The sequence below is a fragment of the Stegostoma tigrinum genome, chromosome 2, assembly GCF_030684315.1.
Source record: "Stegostoma tigrinum isolate sSteTig4 chromosome 2, sSteTig4.hap1, whole genome shotgun sequence".
Classification (NCBI taxonomy): domain Eukaryota; kingdom Metazoa; phylum Chordata; class Chondrichthyes; order Orectolobiformes; family Stegostomatidae; genus Stegostoma; species Stegostoma tigrinum.
The window spans coordinates 14,755,804-14,772,531 of record NC_081355.1 but is presented as its reverse complement, the minus strand read 5'-3'; the positions used below and the strand labels follow the sequence as shown (position 1 = coordinate 14,772,531).

Here is a 16,728-nt window from a genome sequence, read left to right as displayed (position 1 = left end):
GCTGCAAAGCAGCCAACCACCTTGAATCAAAAACCTCCACCACCCACAAACCAGCCCTCCTGTGCTGAAGGAGAAAGAGCCTTCTGCAGCCTGGATCTTCTTGGGCCCATAGGCGAAATGGTGGCACAGGCTTTCTGTTCATCCTTGTGATTCAGCTAACTAATGACTGAATTTTTTTTATTTTGGTGGGATTAATGTAACATGCAAGCCAGCTTTAGGATTAGAATCACATGGCAGGCTGGATTTTTACTGTTGAGGGGATTGCTGCAATTTAAAGGGCCAATGTATAGATTGTCATTGTTGGGGGGAGGGGGTAGACAGAGGTAGTTGGATTGATGAAGAGGCAGTGGGACAGGGAGAGGAAAATAAACAGCTGAAGCTGAAATTACAACTCCAGTAGCTGGAAATAAACAGGCCTACAACGATCAAAGCTCCAAGATTTGTTAAATTGTGACAAAAGTCTGGCAGAAAACAGAACAAGGTGCAGAGAGACCAAGAGCTTAAATCTGGCAACTTGGTAAATACAGGTGTTGAGGGCTGATCTTTTTTCCAAAACATTGTCAACTTTTCAGGTAGCATTTAGCTTATTTGTAACAGTAAATTATAGTTTATTTTGGCTTCACTGGTGAAAAACAAGGTGCCTTGGACCATACGCACCTGCAGGAGAGTTAATTAAGGAAGCTCCCTAGCCAACAGTGATTGATTCCTATTATTGTTGAGTTGCAAGACTTTTTTAATCCATAAACAGGGGCAGTGTTTTAAAATAGTAGAGGGAAAATATAAGAATTGCATTAGATCTACTGTGAAAGTAGATAAATTCCACGATATAATTTTTGATAATCTTTGAGCGATATTCTGATCTTGAAATTTATTTAGTTCAAACAAAATTAAGACGGCAAAGCAAGTGAAGCTGTATCTATCAGATTTTCCATGTTGCACGTGTGATCCATATCCACAGAAAGTTGGAGGCTGACCACCAGACAGTATGATCCATCAGGGAGGGAGGTAAGTTATCTGGACACTCTGCTCCAGGAGGCAGTCACACCTCTTCAGCTAGGCACAACAATTTGATTTATGGTTAGGAACAGGAGGGTGACGGAAAGAAATGCAAGTATGGGGGATCCAAAAGAGCGCATTGAGATGATTTCAGCCCTTACAATTCAACAGGTTTGGGGTTCTTGCAACTTGTATGGTTGAGAACAGGAATTGCAGAAAGGATGAGCAATCTGACTTTGGCACCGTGGTACTGAAGCCATTTGATTCATATGGGAGGGGGTACTCACAGTCAGGCACTGTTCCCTATAGCTGAGAGCAGGGGTCCCAAAAGCTGCACTGCAAATGGTAGTATCCTGTTTAGATGGACTGAAGAAATTGCAAACAGAAGTAGTAGTTGTGGTAGGAATTATTTATAGGTTCCCTGAAGGTTCTGCAAATTAGGCAAACCAACAGAAGTGTATTAACAATTTCATATAAGATACACATACGTTATTTATGAGCTGGTTAATTAATCTTAAATCATCGTACATTACTAAGTCTATATATTGCACCTTTTTTAAAAAAAATTGTGCAAAGGTTACAGAAATTGCCAATACCTGTGCCTAGGTTAAGGATATCTGTTCAGGAATACAGACGAACTTGAATTGGGAGGAAAAGGATCCAGTTGTCATGATGCACGTGAATCACAATAATATAGGTAGGACCAAAGAGTTTCTGATGATGGAGTATAAGCAGCTAAACTAAATTTAAAAAAATCCTACAAAGTTCATTGTCTCCGGGCAACTGCATTAGCCATAAAGAAATTGACACTGGGTAAATAAAATCAGAGAGTTGAATGGATTGTATGGAGTGCGCTGTGGAGAAAATTTGATTCATAAAACACTTTGCCAATACAGGGAATAAAGGGAACAGCCTTCACAACATTGGAACCAGTGCATTGCAAATCATGAAACTAGGGTTGTAGATGGAGATTTAAACCTAACAGAGTGAAGGGAGAATTCATGGAGGGGAGGTTTGGAAAGGTAGAAAGAAAGGTCAAGGCATTAATCAAGTGGTATTGCAGATAATGATAATAAAATGTGATTGGAAGGGATAGAACTTAGAATAATATCAGCAAGCAAAGTCAAATTGAGAAAAAAATGATAAAAGGACAGAAGTAAAGGCTCTTTATTTGGATGCAGCCATTACTTGTAATAAGATGGATGAAATGGTAGTTCAAATAGAACTAAAAAAGTCCGAAATGAAAGCTATTACAGAGACTTGGTTGTAAAGTGACCACAGCTGGAACCCAAATATTTGAGGGCATTTAACATTGCTGATTGACAGACAAGGTGCAAAAGTAAATGGTGTAGCTCTCTTAATAAACAGCAAAATCAGCACCACAACAAGAAATAATCTTGGTTCAGAGGAGCAAATTGTAAGGCAAACAGGTACCCTATTTTAGTGGAGGCCCGAAACGTCAGCTTTCCTGCCCCTCTAATGCTGCTTGGCCTGCTGTGTTCATCCAGCTCTACACCCTATTTGAGGGGACTGAAGAAATACTAAAGGGAAAAAGCTATGGTGGGAATTGTTTATAGATCCCATGGTAGTGACTGCCCTGGAAATTAGGCAAATCAAACTGGCAAAGGTGTATTTGGAGCAATTTCTTACAATATAGGCATCCTTTATTTATGAGACCTTTTTAGTAAGTCTATCCCATTGTTCATATATTACACCTTTTCATTGAGGAAGAGTTATAGATACTGCTAATCCCTGTTGCATTCACCAGGACAATGCCTCGACCAATCAGAATCTCCCTACTTGCTTCGAATTTAATTAATGGACTGCAGTTGAAGTTAACAGTTCGTGCAGCATCTCTAAGCTGCCTACAGGCAAATCAAACAGTGCCCTCTTCTCATGCTGTATAAATTCGTCTAAGATTGGTTACTGGTATCCAAATCCTGATGAATGCAAAGTGAAAAGTTCTAACTTTGTGCCTCTTTATAGAAATGCACAAAATGTCATTCAATGTCATAAATACTGCACCAAACAAGTGCTCATACAAAGGCTAAAATAGTGCTGGATTATGATTCACTTTCATATTATCCATGACCACACAACATAAAGAATTAAGTCATACAGTTATTAAGATCAATTTACAAAGTTTGAGCCAGTTTGAGTGCCAGATTAAAACTTGTATATAGATGTGTGTCCTATTTAATACTGCTTGCAATTCCTAGCAAGTGTTGTGACAAAAAATGGATTTTCTTTTTGAGATTAATTGTTTTGTGCTTTAAAAGGGGATGATGAAAACTATAAGGAAATTGAGGAGGAATGGAACTCCACATTCCTTTTATTCTCAAGCTCACACGTATGCATAGTGTTTCACTTGGTCACAGCCCTTTTGGCTCACTAACTACTTCTAGCTAAGTGGGTGTTATATTGCTTACGTACATGCCCGTTTCGATCTGCTCACAATATTAGCATTTCTTTCTCATCTGCATTCAGAGATACTGGGACTATTGTGTTTCCCCTGTTTGTAGTTTTGTGTCATTGATTGTCGGCCACTTTTTCATCTGGAGTGGGAAGAGTCAACACTAAAGTCATTTATGAGAGATATACAGTGTTTTCTCTGAATGTGCGTGTTGACCCAAAGATAATGAGAAATGACAGTAACTGACAACCAGTAATACACCTAATGCCGAGCAAGGAGATTTGTTAGATTGAGTAGTAAGAATAAAGCAGGCACTTTAATATTTGCATTGGATGCTTTTGCAGAATAGTTGCCCTGACTTATACATATGGGAAAGACAAAAAATAAGGAGCAGAATAAAGTCTCTGTGAATGGCAATGAATGTATATTGGCAGCATTGTCTTTCTTACCATGGCCAATGAGGTAACGGAATCTCCTTGTGTAAAATATGGAGTGTATCGCTTGTTGCATGGTACCCCCATTTGTGCCCTCCCCTCCTTTCATAGCTTTCACCATCCTCTTAAGGCACTTACTGTCCTTTAGTGCCCAGCAGTCTCCCTCTTCCGGTTCTCAGACAGAAATACCTTCAAGAATGTATCAGATGTGCAGCCAATAACCGGCACCTCCACCTCCATACTCACTGGCCCGTCTTGCATGCTGACTAATGCCATTCTGACTGCATTTAATTTTGAGTTTTAAGCTTTATAAGTTGCATCCAACCAATTCACTGCTATAAGATTTCTGTTAACAATAGCATTCAAATTTCCTTACCACTCACCACTTTTAGGAAGCCATTCATCCCAAACATTGTGAACTTTATAATGTCATTGATGTCCAAGATCAATGAGTGGAACAGGACATTAAGCCACCCTCCCAGCACCTTCGTGCACCAGGACAAGTCACTCAAAGTTATAGCAGAATCATTATTATTTTGTCGAGGTGAGTTTTCATTGGAAATTATCTCTACATAGTTTACTTTTTGAAGCTCCTCAATATTCCATAAATAAGGTGTGCTTCAGCAAGGAAAATCCAGGCCCCAGTGTCAAAGTATCATGGGGAAATCTTGTGAAATGCAACGACCTCCTATTGTCATATTTAAAATAATTTTTATCTTATTTCAAAATAATGTGTCTATCCAGTTATAGAAAAGTTTATTAAAATAATGGTCTCCTTAGTTCTAAAAGCACCGGGCTTCTTTGTCAAGTTAAACAGTGTTGCATTTTTGGCATACCCCTTAGAATCTTGATGCAAGAAACATGTTACCACTTAAAACAGATATTCCTATTTGGCAAATTAATCAAGGAAAAGAAAAATCAGACACCAGGAAATATTAGTTCATTACTCAAATTAATTGGAGTAGAATGTTATATCAACTAATTCGAACATCAATTATTTTTCTCTTAAAACAAAAGATTCAGACAAACAACAACTTCTTTTGATGTTATAAACTTATTCAGACAATCAAGACAATAAACAGGGGCTTGTTTTCTTAAATAAATGATGGTTTGTGAAAATATCAAAAGAACATCTGTAATAATATGAACAGGTAATTACAATGCTAAATAAAAATACTAATGTTGAATTAAAACATTACAATTAGCAAAATGTTACAATCACAGCAGGTTGGCAAAACAAAAGAAATTCTGTCCACCTTATAATTGTGACAAGTTCACTAGCCTTTGAAGAACAGTCACAACAGCAATGGAATAAAATGATTTCTCTGAGAAATATACATTTATTTATGTAGCATGCCTCAGATTACCAGATTTACAAACTTTGTTTCATTTTTGGAAGACAAAAATTGTAGTATTCAGGTATGTTTGCCATTTAATCAAACTGACTGCTTTGATGTATACATTACAACAGGTTGAGAAATTCCATCAAAATTGTGGCTGCAAGGAAAAGTGAGCAAAGACAGGTTGCAATATGGTTACCATTTTGCGGAGGAAAGGTTCGCTGAAGATTGGCAATTTGCAAGAAAATAATTGTATGGTTAGTGGATTTTGAGGAAAAGGCTGATTAAATATAGCATTTTTTAAAGAAGAGCAACAATATCTGAAGGGACGAAAGCAGTTTCAATGCCAGACACTACTGGAGAAAGGTCAAATAGTTGGTGGGGACGGTAGGGGAGTTTAACTTACGAGACAAACTCGAAGAAGATATGTTGGGAAATTGAACAGGCACAAGTTCAGAGATGAGCCACTGATATTTGGTGAGAAAAGGGAGAAACAACTGAGGTAACTAAATGGTTGGGGCCAATTATTCTCAGAAATTGGACCAAGCTCTCCCTGGAAAAATAACTGTGTTAATGGCATGCACCGTTCCAAATCCACATATACCCAGCAAGATTAAGAAATATTGCAAAATGCTGTGCGTTACTTGCAAAAACTTCCTTAGTCTCCATGTCATTTTGAGAGCTTTTTAGTATGTTAAATGCCTATTAAACTCAGTGCAGAAAATCAGGATTCATAACTAATGGCATAAGTATCTTTTTGGCATGTCGATTGTTAATACAATACCAATCAATTATTTCAACCCAGAGGGAATCATTTAAAATATATGTGGTCAATTGTTTTTACAGAGTTTAGAAAATGTCAACTTTGTGAGGAATGAGAGAATGGTCAAAGAAAGAGTAGGGCCGATCAGGGATAGCATAGGGAACTTGTGTGGAGCCTGAGGAGGTAGGGGAAGCCCTAAATGAGTTTTTTGCTTCTGTCTTTACGAAAGAAACGAACTTTGTAGTGAATGAAACCTTTGAAGAGCAGGTGTGCATGCTGGAATGGATAGAGATAGAGGAAGCTGATGTGCTGAAAATTTTGTCAAACATTAAGATTGACAAGTCGCCAGGCCCGGACCAGATTTGTCCTCGGCTGCTTTGGGAAGCGAGAAATGCAATTGCTTCGCCACGTGCGAGGATCTTTGCATCCTCGCTCTCCACTGGAGTCGTACCTGAGGACTGGAGAGAGGCAAATGTAATTCCTCTCTTCAAGAAAGGAAATAGGGAAATCCCCGGCAATTACAGACCAGTAAGTCTCACGTCTGTCGTCTGCAAGGTGTTAGAAAGGATTCTGAGGGATAGGATTTATGACCATCTGGAAGAGCATGGCTTGATCAAATGCAGTCAACACGGCTTTGTGAGGGGCAGGTCATGCCTCACAAACCTTAGAGTTCTTTGAGGATGTGACTAGAAAAGTTGATGAGGGTCGAACTGTGGATGTGGTGTATATGGGCTTCAGTAAGGCATTTGATAAGGTTCCCCATGGTAGGCTCATTCAGAAGGTCAGGAGGAATGGAATACAGGGGAACTTAGCTGCTTGGATACAGAATTGGCTGGCCAACAAAAGGCAGCGAGCGGTAGTAGAAGGAAAATATTCTGCCTGGAAGTCAGTGGTGAGTGGTGTTCCACAGGGCTCTGTCCTTGAGCCTCTACTGTTTGTAATTTTTATTAATGACTTGGATGAGGGGATTGAAGGATGGATCAGCAAGTTTGCAGACAACACAAAGGTTGGAGGTGTCGTTGACAGTATAGAGGGCTGTTGTAGGCTGCAGCGGGACTGACAGGATGCAGAGATGGGCTGAGAGGTGGCAGATGGAGTTCAACCTGGATAAATGCAAGGTGATGCATTTTGGAAGGTCGAATTTGAAAGCTGAGTACAGGATTAAGGATAGGATTCTTGGCAGTGTGGAAGAACAGAGGGATCTTGGTGTGCAGATACATAGATCCTTTAAAATGGCCACCCAAGTGGCAGAGTTGTTAAGAAAGCATATGGTGTTTTGGCTTTCATTAACAGGGGGATTGAGTTTAAGAGTCGTGAGATCTTGTTGCAGCTCTATAAAACTTTGGTTAGACCGCACTTGGAATGCTGCGTCCAATTCTGGTCGCCCTATTATAGGAAAGATGTGGATGCTTTGGAGAGGGTTCAGAGGAGGTTTACCAGGATGCTGCCTGGACTGGAGGGCTTATCTAATGAAGAGAGGTTGACTGAGCTCCGACTTTTTTCATTGGAGAAAAGGAGGAGGAGAGGGGACCTAATTGAGGTATACAAGATAATGAGAGGCACAGATAGAGTTGATAGCCAGAGACTATTTCCCAGGGCAGAAATGGCTAACACGAGGGGTCATAGTTTTAAGCTGGTTGGAGAAAAGTATAGAGGGGATGTCAGAGGTGGGTTCTTTACACAGAGAGTTGTGAGAGCATGGAATGCGTTGCCAGCAGCAGTTGTGGAAGCAAGGTCATTGGGGGTCATTTAAGAGACTGCTGGACATGAATATGGTCACAGAAATTTGAGGGTGCATACATGAGGATCAATGGTCGGCACAACATCGTGGGCTGAAGGGCCTGTTCTGTGCTGTTCTATGTTCTATGTTCTGTGTTTTTAAACTACATTTTCACTTTGGCTTGTGTCTGTCTATACCTTAATTAGGTCTTTCTCCTGCACTATGCCAGATTTGATTCTAATTTACCTTTCTCCAGTCCTTTGAAAGAAGAGGTAGGGAGGCAGGTATCCTTAAAATTGTTCAGATAGGCTTGTCTAGATCTCAAAATGCAGTTCTTGATATAATAGCCATCATAATGTTACAAATACAATTCCATCTGGCTTTACTGACCCCACATGACTTAATTTTGCTCACCTAAATTCAGGAAGATAATTGGGACCATATTAAAGGAATTCTTCTCTGAAAAGCTTGCTACAAGTAAGACTGCTCCACAATAAACTGGCACTGAAGGGTTTTCAATGCAAAATACCAGCCTCTACCAAAAGGGAATCACTGATATAGAAAAATGCTGTTTGAACCAACTATCCAGTAGAAATAAAAACGTATTTTAAATAAGCAAAACTACTGGAAAGATCTACTATTTCTGTAGGTCAATGAAGTTGAACATTCACATGACAGTTTGGTATAGATGAACAGTGCTTCTGGGAAAAGCTACTGACAAAAGTGTGAAGTGTGACATGAGACCAATATGCATCATTTTAAGTATGAGGGGCCTCGATTTGGCTACTTTACATAATTCAGAGAGTTTCAAGTTCCTAATGACCTGCAGCCTGCTCAGTGAAAATCAGTACATTGTGAACAACCATATTTCCAAAAGTTGTAACAAAAAATAAATGACTGTAAAGGATTTTCCTGCTGGTTTTGAGATCCCCAAACTCAGACTGAAATGGGGATCGTGGACATGGACTTTGATAGGAGCCAGAGAAGCAGAGTTATCCCCTCAGACATCATCATTGGGAGGGGCATGTTAACATATCATCAGCCCCATCACTGTCTTCTCTTTTCTCCTGTTTTTTGCACGGACAAAAAACGGAGAGCTAATAAAATTAGAAACAGCTTGTGTGGAAAGGACCGAAGGGCAATATTTGCAGAGGGGAAACTGTGTTGTATGAGTAAGAGGGGGCAATAAGTGGAGGCGAATGGGAGTGTTGGCAATCCAGACAGTGGTAAGGAGTTGCCTGAGGAACAGGAATGACTGGAGTCGCAAAGTGCATTGGTCTGATGAGTGCTGGTCATAAAATACTGGGCAACGCAGAGCATGTGGCTTGCCAGCTGGAATTGCTATGTCATTAATTTTCTCACCTTCCCTCGCCTCCCAAAACATTCTCTATCAGGTTCAACTCCTGTTGCTCACTTCCTTATTTTCTTGGTATCTTCAATGGATAGCTTTTTGGATAGAGAGATTGTTCACTTCTTCCTGTTTGTCAACAAAATCATCTCATTGCAGGCATTCTGGGTTATCTTGTGGCAAAACCTCCACTGAAGACTCGAGACCTGGGGAGCTTCCTCAATTTCTTTCCTATTCCTGCAGTTACTGCAGCCTGAGGATTCCCAATTTCTAGTTCAGCCTTCCTGGTCCATGATGGGATCCCTTTAATTAGAAATCCTTCCTTTGTCAGATTTGATGTTTCATTCTCACCAGGTCCTTTGATCTTTGGGAATTTCACCATGGGATCAAATGCCTTGGTTCAGTTAGAAAACCTTGGGAAAACCAACTTATTTGGTAGACAGATTCTGGAATGTCCTCCTTGCTACATGTAGATCAGGTGAAATAAAATTCTGTCCCAATTCTTTACAAGCAACAAATTCCTAGAGGTCGCCAGCATTAATAATAATTTTTAATGATATTACACCTGTATTACAGTAATGAGATTAAGCCCAGGGAGAAATAAAACACTGCCCAAGGATTAGGTAATCCTGCAGCTGAAACTGCTAGATTCACCACTGCTTATGGTCTAGGAAGAGGAGTGCCAAAATGGCCATTCAGCCCATCAAGTCGACACTACCATTCAGTCGGAGTTGATATATTTCTCAACTCCATTCTTTTGTCTTCTCCCCATCACCCCGGTGTGCTTACTAATCAAGAACCTATCTAGGAATAAATACACTCTACAACCTTCTGCAGCAATGAGTTTTGCAAATTCCCCACCCTAGGGCTAAAGAAATTCCTTCCCATCACAGTTCCAAATGATTGGCTCATCACTCTGAGGCTGTGCCCTTGGGACTAGTCTCTCCCACTAGTGGGAACATCATCTCCACATTCACTCTATTCAGGCCTCTCGGTGTTCTGTTAATTTTAAATCAAATTCCCCCTCATCATTCTTCTTAAATAAGGACCCAGAGTCCTCAACTGCTCCTGGTATGACAAGATCTTCATCCCTGGGACCATTTCCGCTGTCCCTCTCCAATGCTAGCACATCCTTCCGTACAAACAGGGACCAAAACTGTTCACAATATTCTAATTATGGTCTGACTAGAGACTTATACAACCTCGGCAGTACATCTCTGCTCTAGTATTCTAAACCTCTTGAAATTAATCCCAATGTTGCATTTGTCTTCCTAACTGTCAACTGAATCTCAATGTTAACCCCTTAAGAAAGTTGTGAACCAGAACTCAAGTTCCTTTGTGCTTCAGAATTCCAAAGCTTTTCCCTGTTTAGAAAATAGTCTATACCTCTATTCTTCCAACCAAGGTGCATAACCTTGCACGTTCCCACGTTATATTTATTTACTATTTCTCTACCCTCTCTCCTTTTGTCTGTCCAAGTCCTTCTGCACCCACCCCACTTCCTCAACACTACCTGTCCCTCCACCTATCTTTGTGTCATCTGTAAACTTAGCAATGACACCCTCAGTTCCTTCACGCAGATTGTTAATGTATCATATGAATAACTGTAATCCCAACATGGGCCCCTGCGGAACTCCACCAGTCATTGGCAGCCATCCTTAAATGACCCCTTTATCCATACAGTCTGCTGTCTTTCAGTCAGCCAATCCTTTGTCCATGTCAGTACTTTGTTCCTAACACCTTGGTCTTTTACCTTATTTAGCAGTCTCCTGTGCGGCACCTTGTGAAAGGCCTTTTGGAATTCTAAATAGATCACATCCACTGACTCTCCGTTGCCTAACTTGCTTGTTACCTCCCCGAAGAATCCTAACAGATACAGAGATATACCCTCCGCTTAACGAAGCCATGCTGACTCTGCCCTGTTTTACCATGCACTTCCAAGTACTCCACAATGTCATCCTTAATAATGAACTCTAAAATCTTACCAATGACCAAGGTCAGGCTAACTGGCCTACAATTTCCTGTCTTCTGTCTGCCTCCCTTCTTAAACATAGGTGTTACAGTATCCACTTTCCAACCCTCTGGAACCCTCCCTGACTCCAGAAAGATCATCGCCAATGCCTCAACAATCTCCTCACTATCTCATTCAGAACTCTGGGACGTAGTGGGCCGAAGGCCCTGTTTCCACACTGTAGGGATTCTAAAAAAAAGTAGTCCATCTGCTCAGGGTATTTCATCCACCTTCAGACCTTTCAGCTTCCCCAGCACCTTCTCCTTAGTGCTGGCCACTACGCTCAACTCTGCTCCCTGTCTCTCAAAGTTCTGGCATGCTGCTGATGTCTTCTATTGTGAAAACTGATGCAAAGCACCCATACAGTTCGTCTGCCATTTCTTTGCTCCCATTACTACTTCCCCAGCCTCATTTTCTAATGTTCCAATGTCCACCCTCGCCTCTTTCTTACTTCCCAAAGGCCAACCAGCTTCTTTTCTTCTGATCACCTTCCTCGCTTAGTAACTCTTCATTCAACCCGTCTCCAGCCAACTGTGATTTCCTCAACACCCCATCTCTCTGCACTCTTGCACCCACTGCAATCTCTCGATGCTTCTACTTCATTTCCCGACTGCCACTTTCTGGCACAGCCCCTCCTAGCCAACAACCAGACAGCAACAACAATTACAAAAGCATAAAATAATATTTTGTCTTTAGTAAAACCTCCTAAGGTGCTTCACAGAACACTAAGCCACATAAAGAAATATCAGGTTAAATAATCAAATGTTTGCACAAAGAGAAAAGTTTTTAGTAGCATCTTAAAGGATGAAAGTGAAGTAGAGAAGCAGAGAGGAATTCCAGAACACACTGCTAAAGCAAGTGGACGCATGGCAAGTAATGATGGAGCAACTGTAAGTGGAAATGTACTAGAGGCCAGAATTAGAGAGGAGTGCTTAAAGCCTATCTGGTAGACTGCTGGTAGGAAAATGGAGAAAAATATTCAAATTATGAAATCTGGCATTACCTTCATATTACCTGCACTTCCATGTTTCTCTGTCATTTCATCCCCACACCACCCTAGCTTCTTGTTTATGGCATTTAAAGTTCTAGAACAACACCTCTAGATCACTGTGTAAAATAGCAGCATGTGGATTTAAAGATGGAAACCCGGTATGTAATCTAAGTAATTATGTAAAACAAGACGATATGCCATAGCAAAAATAAAGTTAATCTTGTTTACAATCCCAGTGGCAAATTAAAATTGGGTGCAAAAAGCACTTTTGAACATATCAAAATGTTTCTTTAAATTATGCACGGCCAATAAAAGACACTATATACTTTAATTCTCTTGGTAACCAGTTTGCTAGAAACACTAACCTGCAGATCAGTGATGAAAACAGGATTAGACTATTATTATAGAACTCCACTGTGAATGATTATATAAGCACATGTTATTATCCCATTAAATGGACAGGAATTGGCAAAGCATATTGAATGGCTTACAGAACTAAGTGAGGACTGTTCATTCATCTAACTGTATTATAACAGTCTTTCATTGATAGAACAATTAAATGCTTATCATCATTCGATTCTTCTTTGACTTCATGTATGACTGGAACGTTATTTTCAAAGTATGAAAGTAGCTCAGATAACAGAAGTTCAATGTGTTATTCTATAACCATCCATATATATCTTAAACATAATTTTAAAAATGACTTGAAATGCATTCTTTTCAGCCTCAACAGAAAACTAACATCAGCCATTTAAATAAATGGTTACCATTCATTTTGAAATAAAATAAGAAGCTAGAGAGAGTATAAAACCTAAAAGTGAATGGCGATTTATGTTTAAAGTATGTTCTTTACAAATGCGTTTGTTTCCCCAGTCTTCTCACTAATATTTATCTGTCAATCAACATTATCAAAGACCACCTGGCCATTGTTACTAATGGAACAGTTCCAAAATTGATTGTTGCGCTATCCAATTATGACAGACACTCCACTTCCAAGTACTTTATTGTTTGTGAGACACATTGGAATACCATGACTCTGCACACAAAGCTATATAAGTGCAAGTCTTCCCTTCCTTAGCCCAAACATCAAGAATGGCTACTGGGAAGATGTAAAGCAGAGGGCTCCATACCCATGGAAATATTTTCTAGGAAGAAATCAAAATTTCTGAACATAAAAATGGAAAGAAAATTACTGTTTTTAGAAAGAAAAAATGCACATTATCAGAATAGTTCAGCAATAGTCATATTTCTATCTAAAAGCTGAAGAGTTAAATTGCAGATTCTTAAAATCCTTTGAAATTGAGCATTTGTATCAGTAACATCAGTAATCATTGTCCATCCTTTTACTGGACTTCAAAAGGAACAATGGGTGGCAGCTGGGTGCTCAGGAGAGTCAAACTAAAGACAAAACACAAATAGTGCCAGTTTACTCCATGCAGAAACCAGTCAATGTTGATTCCAGTTGAGGAGTGGTTCAGAGGTTCAGGCCATTCTCCCACAAGTTAAAGGATGATGGTTGCTAGCAGAACTTAAGGGGGATGTAATTCAAATATGATTTGGAGCAGATGTATACACAAGTAATAGAGCCACGAACAAATGTTTTCATATGCAATCATGGAATGATAAAAGTACAAAAAGAGGCCATTCAGCTCACCATGTCTATGCTGGTCCTTTGAAAAGATACCATTTCCTGCCCCTTCCCCAACAGCCCTGCATTTATCCACATTCATAATCTGGAATTTTGAAAAACACAAACTATTCCCCAGAAGGCATAAAGATATGGGCTATTCACTGTATTTTAAATACATACTGAGTGTCAGTGTATGATCATTATAACTAGATATATCATCTCACACAAACAAATTGCATGCTAACATAGGAGTAATGGAGACCATACATTAAATTCATCCCCCTATCAGTTCAACTAATATAGCACAAATATTTTGCTATTTATTCACTTACCTTTCCACTGGATTTCAAAAGTATGAAAGCTAAGAACTGTTAGACACCCTGTAGTATAATGTGCCTGACATTGGCAGCTTTAAATCCTGGAGAAACTACAGATAAGATCAGAGCAGTCTTGAGTTTTTTTTTAAAAATAGCCTAGACCTTTAGCCAAATTTAATAAAAAAAAACTTGGTCTTGTATTTTTTTTGGCTTCTTGTACTGCCATTTGTTAGCAACCACAGTATTTATCTTAAACCAGATTCATTCAATCTTTATGAGTGCTAGATTTTCATTAGGATTATGAAACAGCAGCAAAAGCCAAAGAAAAAAAACTGAATTTAATAAAATCTAATGAATTAGACCTTTGGTGAGTTTAAAACAAACTAATGAATCAGACATTTGCTCAGTTCATTTCTTAACCTTCCACAACTTGTGAGGTGGGTGCAGATTGGACAAAATTCCATAGAAGAACATTTATGCCAAAGAATACATGTACCAGGAAAGGTTTAACACAGGAAAATTGTGATGAGGAAGCATGAAATAAGAAAGTTATAATTTTCTCCCTCTATCTGTAATTGCAGACTGACCTTTCTAATAGGATAAAAATTTAGTTTAACTATATAACATTTGCGAAAAACTTAGTTTAAATCTATCATTAAAATTTAAGTGGAAACCAAGTATATCATCAGTGTAAAGTTCTGTGGTGTTTGCACTTCCAGTAGCAGACATCTGGATTTGCTGCTTTCTTTCACATAGAAGTAAACCCACACGGAGGCATTTACCATAAACTTGTTGCCGCACCCTTATTAAACTGTCAGCTTTTCTTGCTTTGTAGGTTTCTAGCTTCTGTTTAAATTACGTAAATAGTTCTGGAAAACCAGTGTCTGTGTCCCAGGGATGTATGATTCAAAAAGACAGAAATAGCATTGTAAGCACAGGAAACCTGTCAGGACCCAACTGAGGGAAACAAGCTAGCCAGTCCAGACACTATTTTTGCTGCTGTCTACTAGAGTTAAATAGTCTCCATAGTTGTTCCAAACTATAAATTGGAAAATGAAATTAAATACATTGTAAAATTCAAACATACTTTTACATTACTACATCTAATGAAAGAGAGAAGTGGGGAAAAGTTCAGAAAGGGATAAAAACTAAATTTGCTATAAAAGATTCAGAATGACCCTCTAGCAGTAAGTTACCAGTGAAATGTAAATTTATTGCTGATCTGAATGAAGTGAAAGATTGTTTTTAGTCAGGTCAGGACTGGGGTAGCCCACCATGGAACTGAAGTCCCTTGACTGTAATTGACTGTACACTGTGATAGCAACGCTCCTCTGGCACAAGTTCACAAGATACACCATACACATCAAGCAATTTTTTTGAGATGATGCATGAAACCTATCATCCAGGCAGGGAACTATTTCTGAACAGCCTCTGGCCAATGGCCTACCTCAATGTAATCCTTGGCATGACCCCAATCTCTCTTGGCATCCAGATTGCCCAAGCTAAAACAATCCAGCTGTCTGAGGTGAATCTTAGCCACTGACCGGCTAATTTTCCGAGTAACAAAATTAGACCCTGAAACAAAGATAACAGATAACATCAATATAGTTATTCTGATTGTTTAATTGTATCAAAAGGGAAACAAAAGAGAATTTAACATTTGAAGAGTTACTAGATTTTTTTGCATTATTGTATCTTCTGTCACTTCAGTAAACCCAGAAGCTTCAAATCAGAGTCAAGAACTCCATTTACACAGGAAAAAAAAACTTTCTAACGCTTCTTAACAAACTACTTAATTTTTAAATTTACTATTTATACCCCCAATTCAGGAGCCAAACCAATAAAATTGTGTGCAGCTGTAATCCTATAAATACCAAATGCAGAATATCAACAAATTGTTAAAGTTTAAAAGTAAAGAAAGTTCAGTTATAAAATAGAAAGCAATGGGCTTTAACCTTTCGTAATAAACTGCCTTTGCAGATAACGTCAATTTTAAAACTGCGTAACTGAGTACTAATCAACAGCAATTATCAAAACAAAAAATTAAAGGCATTAAATAAAATGGAACTGATGATTCATTGTGTTGTCAAAATATAAAGATTGAAACATTCAGTGTTGCAAAATCTAATCCAACAATAGGAGACTGATAACACAAATGACATGTTGTTCATTTCCACAAGCTGTAGAAATGCAGTAAATCTTTTAGTCAAATTTAGGAATATCTGTGCTCTGTTAGCACATTTTCCAGTTATATAAGGTGACTGGTTAAAAATAAGTGCCATTATGTAACCAATTACTTACAACTCTTCTAATTCAACAACAGATTTCAACAGACCAAGGTGCTGCCTCATCCTTGGCTAAAGTTTATGCTGCAGCCTGTTGCTTTTCTCTTCCTCGCAATGTTTACTTCTGTAGTCTGTGCAAACTGTAGCCCCAGTAGTAAAAACATGGGATTAAGAAGCCAAGGTAATTGTACCTTAATTAGGTGTGAACAGATGAATCCACTGAAATTGTCCAAATTAGTTTAATAGAGTTTTGGGAATGCTTGTCAGTAACGTTCAAGGCAAACAACAAATATTAGTAACCTGGGATAAACAGCTGGTTATAATACTCACAGGCAATGTAACTTGTGGGGACTCTACAAAATACATTCAAATTGCTGTAAAATCTACCAAAACCTAAAAGTTTTCATTTTTAATTTCGTCAAGTGTTCAAACTACACAGGTGTAAACAGAAAATTGTTCTTTTGTCTATTATAGTCTAAG

At 38.9% G+C, this 16,728-nt stretch overlaps 1 protein-coding gene across 1 annotated transcript in view; it reads right to left on the bottom strand.

Moving 5' to 3' along the window:
- gmds (GDP-mannose 4,6-dehydratase) overlaps positions 1 to 16,728 on the bottom strand; it is a 625,969-nt gene that overhangs the window by 348,606 nt on the left and 260,635 nt on the right. Inside the window, exon 7 of the mRNA XM_048547800.2 lies at positions 15,411 to 15,538. Coding sequence (XP_048403757.1) covers positions 15,411 to 15,538 — 128 coding nt within the window. The remainder of the gene's footprint in view (positions 1 to 15,410; positions 15,539 to 16,728) is intronic.